Here is a 27,094-nt window from a genome sequence, read left to right as displayed (position 1 = left end):
CACCCGGAACCAAGGCGTGCAGTTTTTACCTAAGCTAAGCTAACGGGACGGTTTCCAGAACTCCCCTTCCTTCCGTGTGTCCATGATCTGCACTAATCTGATGGTCCCAAAGCCTCATCTTTGCCTGCTCTCTCTGCCTTCTCCTACCCACCAGCACACACTGTTAGCATCTTCCAGGAAGTCACAGGAATACTTCACTCGGGCTGACTAATTTGTTGAACATGAAAAGCTTGGGTAGTTAGTCATTTGTCAGTTGTTCTGATATGAAGTCATGCCAGGAATCTTGGGACAGACCATTATTTCAGTTTTGTTTTTTGTTTTTTAGGCAGATAGAAATATCACGGCACCCAGGGGAATGGGGAAGTTTTCAGTAATCATTTTATTGATATGAATAGAGCCTCAGTCCATCAAACACGTAAATAAACAAAATAAGTGCTATTACTTCCAAGTGAGCCAGGCATTTGCGGCTGTTTCACCGCAGCGGGTCTTCTCGGGAGCTCAGATGCTCAGATTTTCCTGTTGTGTGAAACCACTGATGGCTGTAATGTCTCTCCAAGGAGCTGCTCTAATTAATGCAAAACACTCTAGTTACTCCTTAATAAATACTAAGCCTCCTATAAATGGCACAAAATTAAGATCCTTTACTGAACAGTTTCTCTACATGCTACTACTACGTGCTGCAGTCATCCGACCAGGAAAGAAGGGAAGAGAAATCTATAACAAAAGCAGTTTGGAAATAATTATTTCTGCAAACCAACAGCTTGTTCTGTGCTGTGTATCTTAGTAAACCCAGTCAATAGGGAAAACTCTGGGGAAGAAATTAATTGAGTCAATAAAAATATACAGAATGCAAAATCTACATCAGAATCACAATGTCTCTAAAAACCAGATACTTAAAAGAGTGCTTTTTATCTGTGAGCTCAATCTGTTCAAATTACCTCACTCCTGATGTTTTTTTCCCCTTCAAAAGCTTGTGGCCGATCTGACATTGGCTATGTACAGACATAGGCCAAAGGGGGCTGCCTCCAAAGAAGAACACGTATTCTTGAAAATGTTCTGGAAGGCAAATCTTCTAAGGGAGTTTTCATTTAGCCAACTACCGTTTTTCATGAATAATTTCTGATGAGTTCATTGTTAGTTCTGGTGAGTTGGATAGCTTATGGGCACAAAACAAACAACTCTGCCTTTAATTCCTGTTTCGTATTTGTAGGTTTGAGCCACCTCCCATCCCCATCTCCAGTTACCAATCCCACGAATTAAGTGAAGAATAGTGTCAAATATGAACTTACACATCTTGAGGCCAAAATGAAAAGTGTTCAAAGTTTTGATGTACCTGGAAAAGGTACCAGGCGAAATTTTCAAACACAATAGAAAACTCATTAAATATTTTCCCCTTCCTATCAGCTCTCATTCATACTTCACATGTGAGAAAAACCGGTTCATCCCTCTCCAGTCACACCTCGAAAGCTGAGAAGTCTACTTTTTTACTTTTCTCTACTTGGTCTCTAGAAGCAGCTCTAACAGTCACCGCGAGGTTTGTAAGATGTTGATACATAAAAGTGTATAAAGTTTACCAAAACAAAAATGTCAAGCATTGAAGACAGTACAGAAATATCATCACAGAATTATCTCAATTACCACTGCCACACCTGGCTTGTATCCCACCCCGCCCCCACCCGGAGAATGGGAAATGAAAATGTAAGAAGATTCTGACTTGGAAGTTCTATCCAACAAGTATCTCCCCTCCCGATTTTTGCATAAAAAGTTCACCATCTTGGTGCTCAGAGGTGGTGGTGGTAGTGGTGGTGGTGTGTGTGCAGAGAAAGAAAGAGACTATCAAGCAGGGGACGCTGAGAGCTCAGCGTCCCAGCTGGTTGTGACACCAGGGAGCAGAGAGTAGTTGCAAGAGGGAAACTGGGTGACCCAGATGCAGTTCTGGTCTTTGAAAACACGCTGTTTTATGTAATCCGTGCCAAGCAAGGAGGTAAGAGACTTGGAGATGTGAGTGATATAATGATGTTTGTATTGATGTAGATAAAGATTTGTTTAAATCAAAGTCATTATCTCAGGCCTGAGTGTTAGTCCATCACCAAGAGCTCCTTGGGAACCCTGAGGCCCACGTTGCCACCCCCTCTCACTGTCTTCCCCTCCCCCATTTTTCAGAAGCCAGAGGACGCCTGCTGCATCTTGCACTGTCGTGCAAACAGATCCCCGCAAAGGGAGAGGAAGATAAAATGAATTTAAATTCCAAAGGGGTTCCAGTGCCGGTTTCCTAGTCCCCGAGTCAGCAATGTGTTTGTGAAAATTCAGCCTTTTTGTCTCCCAGTAAAAAGGAGCTAAATCTACATCGGTGGCCCAGTCTCGGGTTGCTATTCTTTGCATTTTCTATTCGAGTGAATGAGAGTGAATGAAGTGGCCGAGACCCTTCATTTGATCTACTCAATTGCATAAAGTGACAGAATTCTAATATATTTGTTTAATGCTCTTCAATGGGCTTTCACTTTTTTTGCTTGCAAATGAAGCATCTGTGGGCAAAGTTTCGTCCCCCTTTAACACCGGGGCATATTTCATAACTCAGGCTGGGGTTTGAAGTGATCTTGAGAGGAGTTTTAGACTCGAAAAGTGGAAAATAAAGAAACAGATGTGAAGTTATTGTAAATTCCTAGAGTGGGCTCTGGGGCTATTGTGCCCCCACGGCGGGCGGTCCGGGGGCTGTGCCTTTCATGCTGTAATTGAAACATATTAATTAGATAATTTGTTGTTAGTTTAAAAGAAACAAATGCATCCCCTTTGAGGCTTCACAGCCGGTGGGTTGGGTTGTTTTTGTTTTGTTTTTTGTTTGGGTGTCTCTGTGCATATGTGGCGTTAGGAGAAAAAAAATAATTGGCATTTATATTAAGAATTTGAGAAAAGATCCAGAAGATCCTTTCCATTTCTTACATGGACACTTTTTACAAAGGGAGTTTCTATTTGTAAAAATAAAAACCACTCCTCACCTCCCCACCATGCATAAACCAGTGGAAAACCTCCTCTTTGCAGCACTTCATTAGATTCCTCCTCCTTCCCACCCCCCAGACTTCTCCCCTGTTGAGCACCTGGCCAGACTTACGCTTCCAACACACTCACTGTTCTTGTCTCTTTTAAAGGCACTGAACTGGCTGCTCTGATATTGCAGCCATTCTGAGGGTCATTTATCGGCACCTCTTCTGTTCGCCTTAGACTTTGTCAGCCCCCAATCCAATAGGAGTAATGAGAACTCCTGTAGCTTCTTTCTTGAGAAAGTGCACAAAATTCATCCATTGTGTAAGCATTTCCCCAAATCACAGAGAAAGCCATGTAAAAACAGTTGAGTGCGGAGTCATGTTAAAAACCAAAAGTAACAGAATAGCCAAGTTTCCAAAACCAAACACCTGAATTTAAAAAAAATTCCTGCCCAAATTTAAAAAATAAAATAGTATAACGTAACTTGATTCTCAAAATTAGACCCTGAGCATTCGCCTCACTGTATAGTGGTATCTCTTCCAGTGTTATTTTAGAGCTGCATGTATTGACTTTGGACTTGAGCCAGGTGAAAAGATTTGACATGACAAAGAGAGCCATTGAAGGTATCATAGTTATAAACTTCCTCATTTGTGGGCCACTTCAGCTGAACAAGGGTATAAATCTCAGAGCTAGAGATAAAGTGGGGTGGAGGCATGTGTGTTTGGGCTGCCTTTGGATTTCTGATCAAGGTCAAAATATCATCATGGAATCTTTACTTTACTCATTCAACTTCGTCTGAGAAGAGATGCCTGCAGTTGTGAAAGGAGGGCACACAATGCCCAAGTTATTTCTTTCTTTGCAACACACCATGACGAACTTACCAGCTGAAAAGGACACTTGCAAATACTGAGTTGAAATCACTCCTTTGCTAAACATCAGAAATAGGATCTGCAGCTCCTTTACTACCAGTTATTAAATGTATGTATGTACACATTGCTTAACTCTGAGCTCTATGGGCTGTTCTAGGAAGAAGATTTTACCTGACTAACTGATAATTTATAAAATGTTTGAGGCTCATGTTAATATGGCTTCTTCATTCCCATTTCAAATTCATTGTTAGTAAAATCAATGAGATTAGAATATCCCAGAGATGGCCTTCATTTTATTTCACAGGAAATGATGAAAATGTATTTTTTATTTTTAACGCAGAGGAATTCTTGCTGAGAACAAAGTTTTAAGAATCTCCTAGCCAGGATGGATAAGTTCTCCAGGCTTTCTTTGGCTGATCTTGTTGATATAATTGTGAATTGGGCTTGATGAATGAGTTTGGTTGTCCCCTCTCTGACGAGCTTTAGTAGCTTCATGCATTTTAATCAGTCCAATGGTTCATTTATTTTCCACTTTTTTTTTTTTTGGCTGTGTGTGGGATCCTTCCTTTTAAAAAATTGGTCACAACAGGATTAATTACCCTTTGCATTAATCCTAATTTTTTTTTTCAGATAACCCTCTAAATATGTAAGGGTCACAGGTGCTAAGGATTCTCCTTATGCAGTACGGCGATCGTTTCTATGTGGGTTTCCCTGTGTTGCACAGTCTCTTGTTTAATCATTTTACACAGCAAAGTGTTAATCACCACTTAAGTTTTTCTTTGTCTCGCAGCTTTATTAGTTGAATACACCCCTCACTCTGGAAATATTGTGAGCCCTTCGATAAAGTTTCAGTTGGCCTTGAGCTCTAAATTCTTGGCAAATTTTAATTCTCTGCAAATATCTGAAGAAAAGCAAATATTTAAAGAGTGCAACATTTTAAGTAACTTCATTCACTTCTTAAAAATAAATGCATCAAGCATTATTTTCTCACATGAAGGAGTAAAAAGAAGTCTGTTCAGTTCAAAGTAAACAGGTTTCAACATGCAAGGTGGACTTTTAGGTAACTTTTGAAAAAGAAAATTTCAACAACTGCAAAAATTTAAATGAGCAAGGAAATGAATACTCCAAAATGAGATGCATCAGAATATAAGGACTGTGAAAGCAAGTCTACTTTTACTTTTTGTATCTCCGTCTCGCCTCTATCTGATTTCTACGCAAGCTTTGCATGTATATAAATGCTGGATATATTTTGTAAAATGTGCATTTTAAGATAGACAAAGACACTTAGGAAGTACTCTATTTTTTTCAAAACAGTCTTTCTTTCAGCACTACACCTGTGCACCTGATCTTTGCTAGAAATAGTCTGTTTCCTTTCCCTATGCACTATATCTTCAAGAGTCCACCTGAATAATTTTTCTCCCAATCTGTAAGTGCATGAGAGACGGTCTGACTGTTTTAAAATGAGATATGAACAAAGACAAACTACTCAGACAATGCACTGCAGAACGCACGCTCAGAGAAGCACTATATCTGTCTTTGCTAAAGTGATTGTTTGCAAAAACTCTGCAAAGACACACAAAACATGTTGAATTTACATATTTTAATGAGAAAATATTATTTGGACTAGGTTCATAATTTAATGTAGACACCTTTTTAAAATTCTTTGTCTTAAAACAGGCATGCTGGGAACAAGAACATCAATATTTAAAATGCCATGCTAATTCTATACTGGAAGGAACAAAATAAAAGGTAAAAATTTTACAGCTTTGATGACACTACAACTTTTTTTTTTTTAACGTAAGCAGGTCGCACCAGAACAACAGTTCGTTTCTCAGCAAATTACCTAGGACTCTAAAGGAATATAGCAAACAAAAGTGCATTTTACACAGTGTATAATCATTCCTATTCACAAGCATTTACACCTCTTTGCAGCCCTTAGCTTCTTGGGAAAATTCTTGTAGCAAACGGAAGGACTTGTCCCTGGGAGACCTATCCGGTGACATTTCCTTCAAGTTACCAGTCAGCTCATCTAAATTCTTCTAGGGTTGCCCGTGATGCTTTCTTAGTTTGGGTTTATTTTATTTTCTCCCCGCCCCCTCCCAACAATAAAATAAATAGCTAAAAAGGTCTCTAAGTAATCGGAAAGTTGACATCCCAATTAACTTTCCCATCCCCCCCTCCCCTCCCCTCCACCTGGCCAGAAATGAAGAGTAAACATTCACATTACAACAGGTACTTGTAAAGTGGGCTTTGCCCGCTCGCCCGCCAAGCAATAAGATTCAAGTTCACTGTTTACATTTTACCGGGCGCTTTGTAAACAATACAAGGTTACTTTTAGTTTTGTTCTGCTTGTGTGGAGGACCAGCGTCCCCTTCCCAGCTTGGCAGCCTCTCCCCTAACCCCCGGCGCCTGGAGCCTCAGGCAGGACACAAAACTCAAAACAAAAAATTCTGCGGTAGCCGGGGAGGCAGGCCCGCTACTACGGGAAGCTGTGGTCTGCCCAGCCCCTGCCGGATGGGCGGAGGCGAGCGGGGTAGGAAGATTAGTGGTCTCTCTTCGCAGCGGATTCCCAAGCCGTGAACAGAGGGAGCCGGCCCTCCGCTGGGACACTGCAGACCCCGCGGAGATCTGTTCCAGGAAACCTCTGAGACGGTTTCTCCGGTCTCGGAACAGCGCGGAGGCCGGAGCCCCGCCAGTGCGGGCGGAGGGAAGACCGCCCTACTCTCCGCGGAGGCCGGACGCAGGATTTCCCCCGCCTCTTAAGTGGGAGGGTTTTCGGGGACCCCGGGAATGGGTCGGCTAGGCTCGAGTACCCCCCCTGCCTTCCCTTCTAGTGCGGGGAGAGGACAACTCCCACGCGCCTCCAGGCCCGGCTGCAAGTTTGCGTTTTGTCTCCCGGGTCCAAAACAAAGTTCTAATGGGGGAGAGACGGTGGCCGAAGGGGAAACTGACACGCTAGGGTGGTGGTCCCAGGTCAGGGAGGGCAGGACTGGGAGCCGGAGAGGGCGAGTGAGCTAGCGGGGAGAGGGGCAAGAGGGGGCGCCGGCCGCTTCGGGTCAGTGCACCGCCACGGAGTGCAAGGCGGAGGCAGGGCTGGTGAGCGTTTCGCTGGGAGTGGCGGGGCTGCTTTGGCTGGTGGCTGTTTGCGAGGACGTGGGGCTGAGCGAGGGGGGCGAGTTCGAGAGCAAGGTGGGGATGGGCGCGGGCAGGGCAGGCAGCGCAGGCACTGCGGCCGGCGTGGGTTTGATGGGCACCGGGATGGCGGGCAGCGTCTGGCCCGCTGCGTGGCACAGCGGCTTCAAGGGCACGCCGTAGGCGCTGTAATCGCCGCTGGCCATGGAGATGGGGGTGGCCGAATCGATCATGCCTGCGGAACCGTACACGTGTGGCCAGCCAGTGCCCAGCGAGCTGCCCATGGTAGTCAACTGGTTGGGGAGAGGGTAGGCGGCGGGCATGGGCTGCATGGCGGAGAAGGCCAGCCCCCCAGGCATCTTGTACTCGCGCGCGATGATGTTCTCGATGGCAAAGGGGTGCTTGAAGCCCGAGGGCTGCGCCACGCCGCCGAGGTTGTAGGCGGCAGCGGGCATCTGCGGCAGGTGCGTGCCGGAGGCAGCCAGCGCGCTCAGGCGCAGCTTGGCCTGCTGCTGCAAATACTGCGCAGCGTCGGCCGGCTTGCTAGGCGCCAGGTGGTCCGACTTGAGCACCTTGAAGCGCTTGCGGCGCCTCAGGAAGCTGCCGTTCTCGAACATGTCCCCGCAGCTGGGATGCAGCGCCCAGAAGCTGCCTTTCCCCGGCTGGTCGGGCCGCCGCGGGATCTTGATGAAGCAGTCGTTGAAGGAGAGGTTGTGGCGCAGGCTGTTCTGCCAGCGTTGCGTGTTCTCCCGGTAGTAAGGGAAGCGGTCCATGATGAACTTGTAGATCTCGCTCAGCGGCAGCATCTTCTCGGGCGAGCTCTGGATGGCCATGGCAGTCAGCGAGATGTACGAGTAGGGCGGCTTCTGGTCGCTGTACGTGTTGCGGCCCGGCCGAGGCATCTTCTTGTTTGCCCCCTGCTTGCTCTGGGTCCGTGCGCGCCGGCGGCTGCTCGGATCTGAGAAGGGGAAAAGATAAGGGGAGAGAGCACGGGTGCACAAACAGACACCATGAGGTCAGCCAGGCTGAGTACAGACTTCGCGTGTGTAGGGCAGGGGCTGCAGCACCAGCAACTTTTCGTGCAGAGTGGGGCTCGGCCAGAGGGGCAAGTGGCGCAAGAGTAGCATGGAAATAAGCCGGAACTGGAGCAGGGACTCGGGTTGGAATGCAACCGAGAGCGGCTCACCTTAAAGTTGCTCCAAGTTGAGCGTGCGCATCCGGGAAGGCGCTGCTGCTCGCCGAGTCCCTCCCAGTCCACAGCCACGGCGCAGTGTCCCGTCTCTGCTGGGCTCCGCAAGTCTGAGCTCCTCAGCTCAGCCTCGCAGCGCTTTCTGGCGGTGCGCTCCGCAGGCGGTCGAGCTCAGCTGCGGAGTCCCAGCGCGGAAGGTGGTGGCTGCAGCCTCGGGGCTCCGGAGGGCGCTGCTGTGGGCTCCGCAGCAACGCTGAGCTAGGTGGCTGCCTCCATGTCCTCCCTCGAACCATCTGATAGTTTTAAGCGGTGACAGGAGCAGAAAAGACCCCTGTAGCGGCGCTTCATTAATGTGCCACTTCTTAGCTATCATATGACAATCGCCTTGGGAGGAGGAGGAAGAGGAGGGGGAGGGGGCTGTGGCGGGAGGGGACTGTGCGAGAGGGGAGAGCCTGGCCAGCTCCGGTTTCTTTCACACCTATTTACATGGACACCTTGGCCAATAGGAATCACTTCCAGCACAAGACTGGGCGAGGGGGAAGAGCCTCGACTACCGGCGGGAGCGGGACGCACCGGCCGGGGCGCACGGTTGTGAAGGTATGAGGAGGCAGCAGCGGAGGAGCAGGGGTTCAGGCGACCACTCCCGTTCACAGACCGAGCTGCCGTGCAGATGATGTTTGACATGGAAATCGCTTGGCTGGGGTATTCTGTTTCCTCCGTATTGTACCGGGTTTGTATTGTTAGCTAACTTCAGGCAGGGCTTTCCTCTGCGGCTGACCCTTTTCCTGCGCTTGGCATTACCCAGGGCGGGTTGCGTGGGTTATCAAATAAAAATACAACTTCCCCCCAGTCCTCCAAGAGGCAGGTCAAAGTTTGATTTGACCTTCCTAGGCTGCTGCCTTCGCTCTGCACAGTGGGTGTGTAGCATTAAGTGATGGCTGTTTTGGGTTTTTTTTTAATACCTACAAAAATATAGTCTGGCAGCCCCGTAAGAGCACATTTTGAACCTAACTATACTGACCAATTAAAAAAAAATTAAAATAGTGTATCTGGTCGAAATGGCTAAGTCTTCACTTTAAAAGTTCTCTAGGAATTTGATTAGACACAAGACGAAGACTCGGGCTGTCGGGTCAGACGGTGTGCAGACTTGGGGAGGCCCCAGCTTGTTCCACACACTTGGTCACCAGATGAACTGCAGGGGCTTTTGCTTTCCCCCAGGTGGCTTGAAATTTTAGTAGCTGGGCGTTGCCTGGAAGTTTGCATTTTACAGCTGGAACTTTCTCCAATTCCCCCACCCTCTTTTCGCATAAAGAGAACATAGTGTTTAGGGAGCCCAGCAAAAGCTGCCTTCGGCCGACTAAAACAGGATACCTTCTAGACTTGCAAAGACAGTGAGTTTAACTTTTTTTTGAGAGAGAGAAGAGATTGTGGTATGCCTCGGGGTCCCCCTGCGTGGTGCGGGGCAGCAGGCTCCCTTCCGTTGGGGTTTGTGTCAGGAGGCTCAGTGAGTTATCATCGTCGTCATCGTTGTTGCCGTCGTCATCATCAGGTTGCTATGAGATAGTGAGTCCCCCACCCTTGCAGGCTCGCAGTCTTAGACTCGAGGAGTTCCTGCTGGCTTCGGTATATTCTTCGACCTTTAGGACACGTTTCTTGTACTGTGTTGTTAAAAACTCCATACTTACAGCCCACACTGAATCATCTTCAGTTGGGAAATGTGAGGTGCTGGTGGTGGTGCTGGTGGGTGTGGTGGGAGAGTTTTGGTGTGACGTTTTGATACTTTTAGTGATATTAGAGCATGATCAGTGGAGCTATTTGTGGTTAGCATTTAAAAAAAATCTTCCAGAGCCTGCGCACACCCCCACACCCCCACCTCCATTAACCACAGTTTCAGAGTTGGCCAATAACTCACCAAAACGTAACTTAAACACGATGAATTTAGGAGATTAAACAATTTCATTAATATTGAAATGGCTCTCCTGTCTGGGCTGCCTCGCTTGAGATGCATGCACACGTTTTTCAATATTAATAGAAGTGCTTGAAGAAAAGAATAATGTCACCTTCTTAATTCAGGAAAAAATAGCCAGGAGGAGGCGGTGGGTGCAATGGGGTTGGGGAGGGGGGCTGACCTGTTTCTGGGGGCAAGGCTTGTGAAGAGCAGATAAACCAGCCAGACCCTCTTGGAAGCTTTGCCGTGCTTTGGCTGGGGGCAGCCAAACTCCGCAGAGCTGCGTAGGCTTCAGCTCCTTAGGTGGTGTGGCGTCTGGGGGTTACTTGGTGCTGTCCTGTTGGGCTTGAGGAGTCCTAGAATGGGAGGAATTGGGGAGCCCTAGAGCCTGAAAGAACCCTGATAACGAACAATAGTGAGGGCTTGTGTCTCCCAGGCAGAAAGGTGTTGGTCCACAGCTCCCCTGCTCCAGAAAGCTGGTCTCAGAGGTACAAAAACAGATGGTGCACCTGTGGCCCAGGCAGGAGCACTCCTGGGAGGGGAGGTACCAGTATCGAAGTTCCCAAGGAATTTTAGGACCCTCTTAGCAAATATGTGGTACTGATAGATAGAATATAGAAAAAATATTGAGTGGCTGGACTCGGGATATGGAACGGTGGCAGTGAGAGATCTCTGCTCCCCCAGTGACAGAGAGGAAGATTTTCTCTATCAGGGGTGTGTGTGTGCACGCCCCCCCTTCTCTTTGAGGGTGGGGGATGGGGAAAGAAATGTTTTCTTGTTTTAACAATTGGCATTTTGTTGCCTTGAAAAGGGCCTTTGTATGGCTGTCGAAATCACTGCTTGGAGTAAATAGAAGATTAACTAAATTCTAAGAGTGGAAATGGTTGGGTAAAAAAAAAAAAAACAGCCAAGTTGGAATAAATCTTTGTCCATCTCCCCGGGAAAGTTGTCACCACCAAGTTCGGGACATGCGAGGATAAAAGTAGGAATTCGTGCCTGAGGGAATCTTCAGAGTTTGGCTAGGGTGAGGATGGGAGGTGAAGCTCATTGCCTCTGCCCAGCGTTAATTAAGGAAATCAAACCTAATAGCCCAGATTTGCTTTGGATGGGGTGAGGAGTTATGAGATCCACACTTAAAACATGTCCTTTGCCACAACATTGTGTTTTGGTTCCTACTGATGATCTACAAAGCCCCTGGGAAGGGGGAGGAGGGTTTGCGTGGTATTTGCAGCGTTTTAAGACTACTATTGTGAAGAAGGGGGAGGGGAAGGAGCACTTTACAGAAATCTTGAAAAGTGCATCAAAGTCTATTGTACAGAACCCAAAACAAACAGAAGCTTTGGGGAGGGGGCACATCCGACCCAGAGGCTTAGGGAGTTGTTGGGAAAACTGTATAAAACACACATAAGTCAATTGTATCCATGTGCAAACCAAATGGAAATCTCTTTCCCGCAATAGCCATTCATCGCCTCCGAGGAGCCCACCACCGACCACCTTTCTGCTTGGAGAGTTCGCAATAGCCTCTTTTCCCACAAGCTGGACCACACACGGCTACAGATTTTGTAATAATTTATGCTAATTTCCCTCCATAAATCCACAATTCGCTTCAGTGGCACCCAGGCTGCAGAGAGAGTAAAAAGGAGACAGAGAGGTGACAAATACAATATTGATTTTGATTCCTTCTGTTGTCAAGCAGGTGTGTGTGTGTGTGCAAGAACGGTGGAGCTGGTGTTTGGGGGCGGAGGCTCTGGAAGAGGCGAGCCATCAGGGCCTGGCTGCCGGCCTTTCCATCCACACTCCAGAAAGTAACGAGCCCTGGTTTGTTAATATTTACCAAACACGGACAAGCGGGGTGGAGGGAAAGTATCCAACAGCTTCCTAAGGTTTCCTAGGCGCCAAAAACAATACCTACTTTCCCCACTTGGACTCTGCGCTGCCTGGAACGTTTTGGCTAAGGCTTCCTTTGCCCTCTTCTCCTTCTCCTTTCTCCCTCAAGTCCTTCCCTCTCTGTCCTGGAATCTCTCCCTGCCCCCCCCCCCATACCCAGTATGAGTCTCTCCCCTCTCCCCTCTTTCTTTCCCCTTTCCTACTGCACCCTTGTTCCTCATTTCTCTTCCATTCACTACCTGCCCCCCCCCCCTTCCCTTTCTCCATCTGCTCTACCGAATGGGCTGTGAAATGTGCTGGGGGGGGGGGAGGAGGAAGAAAGTTAAAGGCTGGCATGGCGCGGATTCCAGGTTTTAGGGCCTTCTCTGGCCCACCCCACCTTTCCAGGCCACCTCCCGCATTTGTCCAAGTTCTCCACTGTCTCTGGGAACCGCGCTAACACACTAGAGCTGCTTTGTCCCATCAGTCATTCTTCGCCAGATCTGCATTTGGGTGGTGTGAAATGACTGAGCTTTCCTTTCAAAAGGATTTTGTTCTCCGAGTATTTGGCACTAAAACAAACTCCCTCAGCCTGTCAGTGGTCAATTAAAAAAAAAAAATGTCATTCTGAGTATTCTAGAGGCTGTTGGTCCACAGAATCTATCCACCTCCACCACCAGCACACCCTCATGGCACAGCCGGGCTCTACTGTTCGGGATCTGGGGAGCAGAGGGAACCTGCTCAGTGAGTTCTCTGTGTTGTGGCAAAAGGACCCAATAGCCTTTCAGTCTTTGGAGTTCATGGGCCCCGGAGACAACCGGCACCCAGTTGGGCACTGCATCAGGGAAAACCTCTGGGCCGTGGTTTTCCCACCACTGACCTGGGAGTTTGAGGCTACACTGCCTGGCCACTTCCCCTGACTCTGGCGGGAAATCAAACTGCCCAGGAAAGAGAGGCAGGGGAGGGGACACACTTTGTGCTCTGGTAAGAAGGGCCAACTGTCAGTGAAAGGACTCTGCTTCCTCCTTCCTCCCACCCCTTCATCAGTACCCCCAATCCCTTTCACACACACACCAGCCGTCAGAAGGAACACATCTATTTCCCCAACTGGTAGGAAAGAATGTCTGCCAAGGACCTTTGGGGCCATGTATTGCACTGGTTGATGACTAGTTTACCTGGGGCTTGGACCTTAACTCATAACAGGGAGGTTGAAAAGAAAATTTTAATGAGAAGTGTATAACCTAAAATCAGTTCTTGTCCAGTCTTGCTGGGTTCTAAGAAAGGCAAGAATCTACATCCTCACTCTTCACTCCCATCCATTCTGGGGGCAGGGGTATAGGTTCAGAAGTGTTCCCTCTTTAGCCTGGTAAGTGCTGCCTGGTAAGGCCCTGCTAAGTGTTGCTACCTGAAGTTAAAAAATGTTTTCCTTGGGATTGGGAGAAAGGGAGTGGCAACATTTCACACCTTTCAGAAGTATTTCCTAACCAACCACTGCAATTTGGAGAGTAGGGAAGGCTCAGTTTTCCCTCCACCTCAAGCACAAAACAAACAGTAGCCAGTGTTAAGTGCCAGTTCCCGCTAGACCTCCACCCCCAAGAAGTGCCAACCCCCACCCATAGTGAGCAGGCAATTGCAATGCCTGTGAAGACAGCTCCTGCCCTACTCACCATGATGCCCTCTCTTTAGAATCACTTTGCTAAATAACCATTTGGTCTCTGCTTGCTGTGGTTTGCTCTGAGATTTCAAGGCTTTAAAGCCTTAGTTTCCAAATCCCATCCCTCCTTTGCACAGACAATTGCATGACTTTAAATTGAGCATTAGCAAACCTACAAATGAATTTGTCTGAAAAGTTATGCGCAAAAGGTTGGTGGGAGGATTTTGTTTTTGCTAAACCCTCTCCATAAGTTTTACTCTGCACTGTGTGAAATAGAAGCAGCAATTCAAATCTATTATTATTATTGGAGGAAATATTGCTAAAGCCACCTTGGTATTGAAGGGATTAACTTGCTTTTCTCCCAGCCCCTAACTCTGGGGTTAAGACAGCAGTAGATCAACTGTATAATGTGTGCACTGTTCGCTCATTTGTACAAGCAGAACAAAGGTTGGACTAAGCCAAATTGCATTGCACTTGTGAACCGAGTCCCGATGTGAAGTATCTTTTACAGCGAGGGGAATGAGAACAATTTCGTGTATGTCTAAAAGAGAATAACAAAGCCACTTTCTCGAGCATCTCAAAGTGAAGTAGCGAGGCGTGACATTCCCAGGGTGAGGAGGGACAAAAGCAGGGTCAGGGGGATGAAAAAGAGAATCAAACAGCCACTTTCACATGTCTGCCCTCAACTGCTGCACCTCTCCATAATAGGAAACAAATGTTGTAAAAGGGGGGATTGCTCCCATTCATTCAAAATAGCAAATGATAGCTAAACAACATTGTCAAAACTGAATCAACTTCTGTGCAGTACCACCCAGAAAAAGGTATTGTGTTTTGTTTAATAGCGGGGTGGAGCAAGGGGTCTTTTTTTTTTTTAAGGGAGGAGGGGGAGAAAATCACCCTATACTTTTCATATTAATTTTCTTTGTCAGGAATTACTTGTTTGCTCAGATCTTGGGGGGGGGAGGGGAAATCAGTACTTCGGCTAGGCACACACTCTTAAAATGTTATGTTTTGGAGAGATTTAAGGAAAACAAACAAGAAGGTGATTTTTAGCCTTATAACATGTTTGAAAGCTTCCAATAAGTGGGAGAAAATGTTTTAACCTCCTTTGAATGTGTTATGGGGGGGAGATGGTTGCAATAGAACGTTAAGGTAAATTCTGTAGAATAGGCTAAATTACTTTGCTCATAAATTTGGATAAAATTAGTTCTTGGGAAACTGCAGATATCTGAGGTGGAGAATATTTTCCATCTATAATATTTGTTGGTGCATTCTTCCATCTTAATTTGTCTCAAAGCCAGATAACCTGTAGGTCTGCAGCCTTAAAACCCCTCACTTCTGCTTTGTTTGTTCAGGCTGACAAGGAGGAGAGCTTAACCCAGGGGTAATATACAGTATGTGTTTTCTTAATGGCAGAAGCAGGTTTTGCCGAAGACCACAACAGCATTTAGATATAATAATTCGCTGTGTTCCTGGGAAGGTTAAAACTATTTGATTCTCTCTTTCTCTCTCTCTCTCTCTCTGTCTCTTGGCTTTTTTTTTTTTTTTTTTTTTTTTGGTCTCCATGTGCTCCCCGCTGAGCTGCCACCCACAAAGCGGGTTTGAAAAAGAAAGAAATAAAAGAAAGAAAGCGGCTGATCCTTACTGGCCTCCCCCAGCTAAGAATGGCTAGGAGGCAGGCGGGGCCTGGAAGGGTTGGACGCACTGCCCCTTGCTCGCCTCCCCGGGACAGATAGGTCTTTCCGCTCAGTGAGTCTTACCTGGGAAAAGGACTACGCTTTGCCCACCCCCACGCGGGGTGCAGACCCCACTCGGGGTGCCACCCGGCCCCCCCTCGCGCGTACCCCTGGTCCACCCCACCTCCCGTGCTTTGGGAGTCCAGTTTGCTCATTCCTGGTGGGTCACTGTACACTGACAGCTCTACGGGGAAACCAGGTGGCCTGAGGGCTCACCCTAGAAGAGACCCACCGCCTTCTGCGTTCCTCCATTTCTCTCTCCTTCCCTCTTTTCTTTCCCTCTCTACCCTCATTCTTTCTTTCTCAGACTCTGGTTTCAATTTCTGCAGCGATGTGAACACCAGATTTTAGGTCCTTTTGCAAACACACTAGCCGCATTCCCAGCAATGCAGAAAGTCCTGACCAGCCTGCCCAACTGGGAGGAAGGGAGGGTGGGAGGGAGGGAGGAAAGGAGGGGGGAAAACAGAAAACTCAACATCCCCACCCTCCACCCTCCACGTCAGGGGTGTAGTGGTAGCCCGGGGTAAGTCGGTGGCTCCCAAGGCTGGGGTCAGTGATTAACTCGACGGTGCAGAGCATCCACGCCGTTTTAGGAGACTTGGGCACTTACGTGGTTGACACTGTTCACCCTTCCCTTCCCTGCCCCAACGCCAGCGGGCCCTAGTAAGCCACCCCTCTCCTTCCCCTCATGTATGTTATTTAATATTTGCATTAGGTAAGACTTCGGGAAACATATGTATATATTTAAATAAATACTAAATTCGCGCTGCCACTTCCCCCTTAAAGTGCTTCCTCCTCTCTGTCTTTCCGGTAAATCCAGAACCACGGAGCAGTTAGTAACTCCAAAAAGGCTGGTCCAGCAGGTGATTTTCTTTGTGGAGTCCCTAAGGTTTGTGTGTGGTGGCCAGAGCAATTCGATCGGTGGAGCTGAAGGCTTCCCCAGCTAAGGTAGTCTTCTCACGCAGGCAGTACCGAAAACCTCTCACCTCTCACTGCATACCCACCCCCACCTCCGCCAGCAGTTGGGGCCCAGAGCCTGTAACCGGCCTTCCCGGACACCCGGAGCTTCGGGAGGCTATCGATCTTTACGTTCTGTCCGTTCTTCCTCTTTCACCCACTTTAAATGGAAAAAAAAAGAAAAGCTACACGCAAACGGGGTAAAACAGATTAACCATGCAGAATGAGTCCGATCTTCCTTTTTCACGTCGTTTCCCCTTTCCGAATAGACAGAGGGAGCCGCAGGCCTCACCGGTTCCCTACACGTTCGGTCACTAGTAGCAACTTCGCGTCCGGATCCCCGCGACCTGTTGATGACTCTACGTCGCGCGGCGGAGCGCGGGGCTCGCGTCGAAGTTGCTTATGTAAACTGCTTGTGTATCTCATATTATCATCACACTGTCTGGAGGCAATGTAGATTTTCTAAAGATCTAATGAATAAACAACCAGCAACTGCTGGCGGTGTAATTTACATTGTTAATGCCTACATGTGTATAATAAATATGCATTTGTGTGTCTTCAAATAAACTCTTTTTAGTTTCTAACCTGTGGTGATGATTTTGTTTTTTCAAAAAGAAGGAAAGGGTGGTGGTGGGGAACCTCGTCTTCCCAGACAACAGAGGGCATTTCACTTGCGTGGCTCTGGTGGAAACCTGCCGGGGAGCCCAGATGCAGGGTCTGCGGGACAGCGTCCCTCTCACCCTCCGAGGAAAGCATGGCTGGACAAACCCCCGCACTGCACTCGCCAAGAAAGGGAGAAGACGCCCAGGAACTTAGGGACATGGTTTGGGGGGAGGGGGTGCTGCGGCGCTTTTCGTGGGAGTGGGAGCGGGAGCCGGTGGAGCAGGGACTGCACCCACAGGCTCCGGGGATCCTCCCCCAGCTATCGCCTTCCCCCAAGGACAAGGGCCCGGGACTTCTTTCAGATCGCAACTTGGGTTGGGAGAGCGGGGGCTGCTGTGGCTTCAACAACCTCTGGGAAAAGTTACTAGGAGAATTCCTCCCCCGATGACGTTTCCCCACGCGCCTCTGTGTCGGCATTTGGGACCAGCCTAGGGGACCGCAGGGAGGGAAGAGGGGGCGCTGACCCGGGGTCGGGGTCCTCGGCTCTGCCCCACGAGCCACTTCCTCCAGTCCCGCAGCCTCGCGGAGCACCGACGCTCCTCGGAGGGACGGCCTTGCCCGCCGCGGGGTCTGGACCCAGCGCAACTGCTGGTTTTCAGAAGCCCAACGCCCTGCCAGCGCCTCCCAGGCCGCTTTTTCAGGCCCGGCGCCCACGTTTGATATCTTTCCCTTCCACCAACCAGGTGCCACTTTCTTAGCGCGCTGGAAGGCAAATGTCTCATCTTTTCCCGTCCTGGATCTGGAATACATTATTTTAATTAAGTCTATGGCGATTTACTTTCCTCTGAGATCTATTCCACGGTGCAATTAGGAACGTATTGGTGCTAGTTCATATGAATATTCAGGAGCGTGTCAATTAATTAGCAGACAGAGGAATCTCATTATGGTGCTCAAAACCCTTTTAGTGTTAAGCAGAATTAAGGGGGTATTTGGCAATGCGCTGGATTAGTGAATATTTTACTGTGCACTCATTTAACTTCATTATCATAGCACTTACACTACTCTCTGATTTTATTAATTAAATTGCTCATTAATTTGTCCAGAAAGGATGAAAGTTTTAATGTGCCACCCAATAAGTTGGAAAGTAAACTTTCGCCCGCTTGGTCTTCGCTCCCGGCCAGAAGAGCACAGAGGCAGCTTGCAGAGCCTGAGATGCTGGCGCGCTTTGCCAGCCGCGCAACCCGAAGCTTCTGCGAGCACAGCGCTCAAGCTCCCAGCACTTGGGCGACAGAGGGATGTCTGGGCGGAATGGCCTCGACACAGCTTTTTGCCTCCGGGACTGGCGTGGAAATGAGTTGTCTTTCAGGACTCAAGAAAAGAAAGACAGAAAGAAAGCCTTTCACTCTTTTTCAGGAATGCGACTGACTGGGTGTGCAGAGTGTTGTGTCCTGGGACTCGGCCTCCAGACCCCCGGCTCACCGTTTCCAAAGGCATGCACAAAATGCACCAGGTGGGGTCAGCATCTGCAACTCCCCCTAACGGCCTGCTGAGCGCAGCACCCACACCCCTGGCCACTTGAGGCCTCGGACGGATCACCCAGTCCTGAACCGGGGCCATCCCTCAGGCATCAGCCGGGTTCGCGCCTGCTTGCCGCTCACGCCCACCTGCACCTCCCCCACCCTATCCCAAAAGGTTAGAAAGACAAATATTAAAATTACTTGCACAAAGGGAACTGCTAAAGAGATCCCAAATTAATATGCATGTAAAATTAATTAGTTGCATTTCGTGACATCAAAATAAGTACCTGGGAAACAGAACACCTTCTGGGCATTGGGAACATATGCTGGAATTAGAGTTAATTGACTAATTACATAAATTAGGCATTAATTTTGCAACACATCAAGTATAAGAGATATCTCAATTAATTGTGCATAAATTACCAGGTGAAACGGGGCGGCCGTCCGGCCAGGATCTGGGTCCTCTGACCTCTCTGCTCTTTGGAGCCCAGAAGCTAGGCGGCGCAGCGGGCGTTTAGGTCGCGACCGGCCGGTAGGCGACACAGACCGGGATCTTCCCTGCGCCCGAGTCCCAGCCTGAGTAGGCTGAATACCCAGGCAATCCTTAATGTGACGAAACTCCCCCACTCATTAAAATCAATTATGTGCTTTTAGATTGATCAGCGTTGGCCAGAAAGGAGAGAAGCAGACCTCCTTACTAATGCTAACCCCCACTCCAGTCATCCACCTTAGCTGGTCCTGCAGCCATCTGGGGGCCCTCGCTGAGCCGGTCGTGCTGTTCTGGTCCTCGGTTTCCCGCGACGAGGAGATGAATTTTTCAGGATTTAACGTCAGCTCTGAACCACTTTTGACGGGCCTGAAATCCGGCCGGCGGTGCCTCAGGCCCAGCGGTGCAGGAGCTCACCGCTGCTCCTCATCTAGGAATTCGATTTCCAGGGAGTGATGATGCCAAGAGATTTACAGTTCTACGGTTTCGAAGCGGGTGTACATGAACCCCTGGGATGTAACATCTAGGCAGATAACCCACACCTTCTCCTAGAGGGCCGGTTTGTCAGGAGTCCTGGGTCAACACTCCCCTTTCCAAGGCACACACGATTTCCCTACTTTCTTATGGGTGAAAGAACAGAGTGGATATCATGTGCGTGTTCAGTTTAATTGTTGCGGGGGGTAGGGGAGGCTCCCTTCTCCCAGGGGAGCTCCAGTGACCACAGTAGTAATTCTCAGCAAATCACTGAATAGAACATTTGTTTTTGCTTTTAAAATAAACTGTTTTAAATATTAATGATCTTGGCAGCAACTTACTCCTATGTCTTCTACATCTTTGAAGTGAAAGAGGAAGGTGTCCCAAAGTAAAAGGATTATTTGGGCAGTGGACAGTCTTACCACTTCCAAAGCCTAGTGAAGTCTAACAAAACTCGTATGTGTTCTTCACATAAATTACCACTCATTGCAACACAGTTTGGTGCTGTTGAGCTAGTGTAGCAATTTTCAACCAGTGTGCCACAAGAATTTTTAAAATATGCAATACCTGACTATATTGTCTGGGGCGCTGACCTGTTTTTCCTTAGACTGTCAAATAAAAAAAATAATAATAACAACAGCCAACACAACAATAAGCATTCAGTGTAAATGAATCAAAATTCTACCTATTTTTGTCAGATTGGCAAATATATACAATTTTTTTTGGTGTGCCGCAGAATTTTAGTAATTAATTTATGTGGTCCATGAAATGAAGAAGGTTGAAAATCACTCATCTAGTGGGATGTTACTAATGGAATGACAGATTTGGCAGCAACTTCTAGAACTGTCATTATGTGCCTGGGGGTTTTATGAGTATCTGACGTCACATACCTGTGTCCCCACTCCCAGGATTCCCAGGTTGTGATCATTTTCTTCTTCTTACAAAGCAAACACAGAGAATGAAAGGACATCCTGAGAAACCCTCTGTTGCCTGATTATATACATCTTCATCATGGTGTCTAGGTGACATTTGTTAGAATATAATCCTGGCTGCTGATGGACTAAAGAAACCAATGAATTCCTGAGTTTAGTGAGACAAACATTCATTCTGATGTAGAGGTTTCCTGCAGTAGACAGATGCTGGAAGTACTTGAGGGAGATGTTGACAAGTGGATAATTGTCAGCAGAAGTAAAACAGACACTTTGTTTACAGTTGAGCATGATTAATTGAGAGTAAATAAAACAGCACTCTATAAAATCACCATCCAAGTTCAAAAGGCTCTATGTCTCTAGGAATAAAAGAAGTGGACTTATTGTACAAGGTCCAGTTTTGCCAGACTCTTGAAGGAGCAGCTGGCAGAGTGTGGCTCAGAAGTAGATAAGCTTTATTGCTTAGCAGCTAATCTGCTTTAAAATAAATTTTTTGTTTTTGTTTGCCAAATTTGTAGAGCTGGGTTAGAAACATTTTTCTTCTAATTAGCCGAGTTTTAAATTTCTCTTGTTAGCGCTGACTAGTATGGCTCAGTTAGTTTAGGGTAGGTGGGGTGGGGGTGCTGTTGCTGTGTTTGATTTCTGGTTGGGGAACATGCCTGGGTTGTGGGTTCTCTCCTCAGTCCAGGTGTGTCTAAGAGGCAGCTGATTGATGCTTCCCTCTCACACTGATATTTCTCTCCCTCTGTCTTACTGCCCCTCTCTCTAAAAAATAAATAAATAAAATCTTTAATTTTTTTCCTCTTATTAAAAGATTATTCCTCCCTTCTCTTTTTGTTCTTCCTTAAAAACTGTGAAACTCACTTAATGGGAATAAACCCACATCGATACCATTAAATGCCATTGTTATTCTTCAGTTTGCAAAAGAGCATTTCTATGGCCTGTGACTAATAAATTGCAGAGGTCAGACATTAGGAATCATCTTATAATTGTCCACTATAATAAATTTTAATGAAACAGGAAAAAATGTATGTCTTTCAAAGCACAGTGCGGCTTGTACACACAAAGTTTTGGGGTTTTTTGTTTGTTTGTTCATTTGTTTGTTTTTGGCCTCTATCCTGCTAGAGCAGAGGTAACCAGGCCAACAGCTTCCTAATAAACTTCACTGCTCATGTTTGTGCAGATTAGGGCTGTGGGCATACTGATCAATTCCCTAGGATAGATGCTTTGGGTGGATTGACTTCTAGCAGGTGATAACAAATGGACAGTCTTTGTATTGTAATGTAATGCCCACAGAAGTTTGAAACAACGAGATTCAGGCAGTTAGAAACAATTTTGGATCACTAACATTCAACCAATTCAGTACCATTGTCCAACTGTAATCATGGATAGAGAAACACAAGTTGGGCAAATAAGGTGAAAATCAGGACTTGGTTTGAGCTGCTGGGAAAGAGCTTTCTCTTCAGACTTCTTTCAGTTAAGAACTGTCTCTAAGAACTTTTGAGACAAAAGTAAAGGCAGAATTTATGGAATGAAAGAAGAGAGAGAGGGAGGGGGAAGAGAAAAGAAGAAGGAGGAGGAGGAGATGAAGAGACAAATGGAAGCTTCTGTTCGAGTGAACCACGGACTTTGTGTGAACCGATACTTTTTCTTCCCCTTGAATTTGTTTGGGCTAGATTCTGAAGGGGCCGTGGTGAGTACGTTCTTCATGTGGTCATGAGACCCGGAGCAGCTTTCATGCTGAAAATCTTGCCTGTTCCTTCTCTTTCTCCTCACCAGAAGGAGCAACTCAAATTGACCCTGTACTCATAAAGGGTCAATTGGGTAGCTCTGGGGCTTTGGGTCCCAAGGAATTTCCTTTCCTGGTGGGCACTATATATTGGTTTGGTGATTGGACAATTTGGGGGATACTTATCAAGGCATCTAGAGCCTGCCAGTCTTAGGATAAGGAGCTAAGTAGTATCTCCATCCACATATCCCTAAACCTTTAAGAAATCTCAGAAGTCAGCTTGCCTCCCCTTTTTACCTCCCTCTTTTTATCCCTCCCTTCCTCTCCCTTCCCTTCCTTCCTCCCTTCCTTCCTCCCTCCCTTCCTACCTTCCTGCCTTCCTTCCTCCCTCCCTCCCTTCCTTCCTTCCTTCCTTCCTTCCTTCCTTCCTTCCTTCCTTCCTTCCATTCTCTTTCTCCCTCCTTCCTTTTCTTCCTTCCATTCATTTCTGAAGACCAGTTCAGTCCTAGGCCATTAAATAGCAAAGCAGGGCTCTGATAAATTTATTTCAAAAACTTGAATGTCAGTTGGTGAAAAAAAATACAAAGTCAAGAATAGGCACAAAAATCTCAGATTGGAGTCCTTCCATGTTGCAAGTTCTTCATGATTTCTGTCTTTCAAAAAACTGCATTCTCTCATTTGACCCTCACAATAACCCATAGAGAATGGAATCCACGAGTAAAAATGGCTAACAGCCACTGAGTGTTTTGTATTAGGCCAGCAGTTCTGAAAGTGGAGACCTGGGGCTCTGGGATTATCTGAGAACCTTACACAGGTTCCATGAGGTTCAAATGACCTTCATAATAATACTAGAACATTATTTATCTTTTTCACTCTTATTCTTTCACTAATGTACAGTGGAATTTCTCGAAGCATCACGACATCTGATATTTTAAACATATGGAATACAGAAACAGATGTGAGAATCCAGTCATCTTCTATTAAGCTAGACTTTAAGCAGATTTGCAAAAATGTAAATAAAACAATGGTACTCTTTTAATTAATATTTTGCATTAGAAAATATGGTCATTTTTCATAAAAATAAGTTATTCATGTTAACATGTAATGGATTTATTATTTTAAATGATACATATTTTAAAATTTTCTAAGTATTGATTTCCAATACTACAATAAATGTCTATAGATATGACTCTGATAAACAAATGCTTTTGAGGCAGGCTCTGCTGTCACCCTTGTTTTAGAGAGAAGGAAGCAAAAGTTGTGAGTTTGGGAAACTCCAAGTTTCCACAGGCAGTAGGTTGGGAGCTCAAGGCTCTCTGTTTCCAGAATTTATTTGACTTCATTTTAGAGTTGAAATTGAAGTGTTTCTATTCATAGCTGCAAATGCTGAGACCCAGGGAGATTATGTGATTTGCTTAAGCTCACACAGTCTAGTGACTGAGCTAGGGCTTTAACAAGTTCTTCCCACAAGAGCTGGTGGCCACTATAACACCTATTCAGTGGTATGCTAGGAGTCTGGCTCTCGATGGAGAAAAGTCTTCATTTTTAGTACTTGCCAATTTCTGTAGTGTAAATACTCCCACCATGGCTGATTTCAAGCCATGACTTGCATCAGTTGGAAGTGATGAGCACAACTGGTTTTTGTGAACTGGTAAATGCTGACTTGAGGATACCACTGCCTTCACCCTGTCTCTCATGTATTTTGTTTTTTGTCTTTAAAGTCATTTTCAGGTCACCTCAAGGCAACCATCATATGGCAGATAATTCCCTGATCTTGGATTCAAAGACTTGGGTGAAACTCCCAGCTCTGCTACTTACCAACAGAGTAACCTTGGGCAAGTGACTTCATCACATTGACTCAGTTTCTGCTTGTAAAACAGGGACATTAATATCTGCCCTGCCTGTTTCACTCTGTGTGTGTGCATGCACACCCCCACATGTGTGCAGAAAATGCACTTATTTATATGAAATCACTTTGGGAATCACACATGAGATGTGGTGATTGGATTGATCTGTTCCTTGCTGGATGTGTCCAGCTCAGAGGGCTCCTCTGGGACGTCTTCCCTAAGATCTTTATTTCTGGTAGAATTGATTATTTTCTTCTTATACCCCCATAACACTTTGTCCATAGTTCACTTCACTACTCATGATTCATCTCATAATTGCTTTTAAATTTCTGTCACCAAAGCAGTAGGATGTGATAGTTAAATTCTCAGGATCAAGAGTGTGCTATCCAATAGAAATATAATGTAAACCACATATGTCATTGAATTCTCTACTAGAAAGACACATTTTTTTTAAAAAGAAAGAAACAGGAAAACTTAATTCAATAATATATTTTGTTGTAGCCCAATATATCTAAAATAATATCATTTCTACATGTAATCAGTATTTATTTTTAAACATTTTATTCTCTTTTTTTCCCTTACCATTTATCCCCCCATGTAATCAATATTTGAAATCATTAATGCAATATTTTACATTCTTTTTTATACTAATTCTCTGAAATCTGGGGTGTATTTCACACTTTCAATGGATCTCAATTCAGACTAATCACATTTCAAGTGCTCAAGAGCCACTAATAGATGGCTGTCTAGTGGCTGCTATATTGGGAAGCATAGCTGTAGTGTCAGTTCACCCTGGGTTCAAAGTCCAGCTTTCCCACTTACTAGCTGGGCAAGTAACTGGACTCTCTGTTCCTCAGTTTTCATCTTAAAAAAAGAAGATGAAAACTGGAGTTTTGTTCTGTTCTTTCATTTGGGCCATGTTTCTTTGTCTCCTCATTTTGGCAGCCTCCCTGTGTTTGTTTCTACATATTAGGGAGAGCTGCTATATCTCCCAAGCTTGGTAGAGTGACCTAATGTAGAAAGTGTCCTGTAGGGCCCCCTATTACTCAAGCTGGGTACTCAGGGTGCACAAACAGTGTGGGCTGTGTATACCCTCCTCTTTTAGTTGAGCCTTGATTGCTATTGGCACATCCAAGGTCAGCCACCACCTGTGTTCTGTCCAGGGTCACACAGCATAAGCTACAAAGGGATCTGCAAATGGTTGCTACTTGTGTGGGGCTTGGAGGTGCCCAGGCAAAGCCAAGCTGTGAACCAAGGCTGGCTGCTGCTACTGTTAGGCCTGAGGCAACTTAGCAAGAAGTATGGGGCTTGCTGAAGCCAGATACTGCTAGTTGGAATCAATTTAAGAGAATCTGAAGCATGGGACGAGATAAGCCATTTGTATGGAAAAGCCACAAACAGCTTGGGTGGGCCCAAAAGTATGGTGGAGCAGGGCCTCAGAGAATCACCAGGGTTGGGTAAACAGTGTGAGCCTGGTTGGTGGAGTCTCAGATATGGTGTCCACCTGCCAGCTCTGTGGCTGTGCGGGGGGAGAGATCAAAAAAGAAACAGTGGCCTCTGTCAGCACTTCTGTCTGGAAGAAAGCTGGCCTCCATGCCCTGATGTGGGGCATTTCAGTTCCTCCCCATATGTCTCTTGTGCCTTTCAATCAGCTGCCCCTATGCTGGAGCTCACAGTCAGTAAGTGTGCATAAGTCTGTGTGGGGCCCTTTAAGAGGAATTTCCAGAGATTCCAGCAGTTTCTGTATTCCAAAGCCTCAATCCCTGCTGCTTTTTACAGACAGAAGTTATGGCAATTTATCTTCCTAGCACTGGAACCTTGGGTTGGGAGTCTGTTGTAGGGCTGGGACCCTTCACTTCTGAGATATCCCTCCAGATTTTTGTCTGCCACATGTGGGTGAGGGACCAGCCTGTTCCATGTCTCTGCTCCACCTACCAGTCTTGATGTAGTTTGTTCTTTAATTTCATAGTTTCAAAACTTCCATTCAGCTTGATTTATGACAGTTCTAAATGATGGTTATTCTACAGTTTAGTTGTAATTTTAATGTGGTTGTGCAAAGAGGTGAGCCCTCCTTACCTATGCCACCATCTTGACTGGAAGTTTCTGGTATTATTTTTTTAAATGTAGATTTTTAATTGTTTGTTGATCATATTGTGTATGGAATATTGACCTGGTATTCTGCAACCTTGCTAAACTCACACATTAATTCTAGTATATAGATTTTTATATCTTTCTATGTATATGATCATATTATCTGTGAATAAAGGCAGTATTACTTTCTCCTTTCCAATCAGTATACTTTTTATTTAGTTTTCTTACATTATTGCACTGTCTAGGACAGCCAGTAAAGTGTTGAATAGAAATGTAAGAGTGAACATCTTCACTTCCCTCCTGATCTTATAGGGAAAACATTCAGTTTCCCACCATTAAGTGTGATACTTTCTGTAGATTTTTCATAGAATTTTTAAAAAATCATAAGTGAACATTAAACTATTAGATTTTAATTGAATTTATGAGATGATCATTTGATTTTTTTCTATGTTGATATGGTGAATTATATTGGCTAATGTTTAAATGTTAAATCAATCCCCTTTTCATGATGATTACTCTTTTCATATTTCTGGCTTCAATTTGCTAAAGGAATTTATTTACAGTTTTCTTTGAGTGTCTTTTTCTGTTTGGGATCAGAGTAATGACAATCATAGGATGATTTGGGATATGATCCCTTCTCTTCTATTTTGTGAAAGAGTATGTGTAGAATAAGTATTATTTCTTCCTTAAATGTCTGGTAGAACTCACCAGTAAAGCCATTTGGGCCCTGGGGTTTTCTCAGTGGGAAAGATGTTATCTAAAACTTCAGATTTTTATAATACATACCATGCTACTCAGATTGTCTAGATCTTCCTGAGAGGTCTTTGGTTGTTTGTGTCTTTAAATAAAAAGTCATTGAATCCAAAATGATTAATTTGTTGTTATAAAGTTGGTTATAATATTTCCTTATTATTATTTTAATCTTCTCTCATTTTTTTTCTTAATCAGTCTCGTAGAAGTTTATCAATTTTATTGATATTTTCAAAGAACCAACCTTTTGGTTTCATTGATCTTTATAATTTTTCCATTTTCTACTTCACTGATTGCTACTCTGACCTCATTAATTCTTTCCTCCAGGTTCCAT

At 45.8% G+C, this 27,094-nt stretch overlaps 1 protein-coding gene across 1 annotated transcript; it reads right to left on the bottom strand.

Annotated features, from left to right (window-relative positions):
- Positions 1-6,693: 6,693 nt before the first annotated feature.
- On the bottom strand, positions 6,694-8,559 carry FOXB1 (forkhead box B1). The gene is made up of 2 exons (XM_024568542.2): positions 8,170-8,559; positions 6,694-7,941 (listed from the first exon to the last, which is right to left on the bottom strand). The coding sequence occupies exon 2, from the start codon at positions 7,883-7,885 to the stop codon at positions 6,908-6,910; it is 978 nt and encodes a 325-aa protein (XP_024424310.1). The 5' UTR covers positions 7,886-7,941; positions 8,170-8,559; the 3' UTR covers positions 6,694-6,907.
- Between the last annotated feature and the right edge of the window lie 18,535 nt (positions 8,560-27,094).

The sequence above is a fragment of the Desmodus rotundus genome, chromosome 7 (genome assembly GCF_022682495.2).
Source record: "Desmodus rotundus isolate HL8 chromosome 7, HLdesRot8A.1, whole genome shotgun sequence".
In the NCBI taxonomy this organism is placed as follows: Eukaryota; Metazoa; Chordata; class Mammalia; order Chiroptera; family Phyllostomidae; genus Desmodus; species Desmodus rotundus.
The sequence above is the reverse complement of the archived record's forward strand: the minus strand, read 5'-3'. Positions and strand labels throughout refer to the sequence as shown.

What these genes read in the sequence shown, in the direction of transcription:
- FOXB1 (XM_024568542.2), bottom strand. Translation starts at nt 7,885, where the DNA reads ATGCCTCGGCCGGGCCGCAACACGTACAGCGACCAGAAGCCGCCCTAC.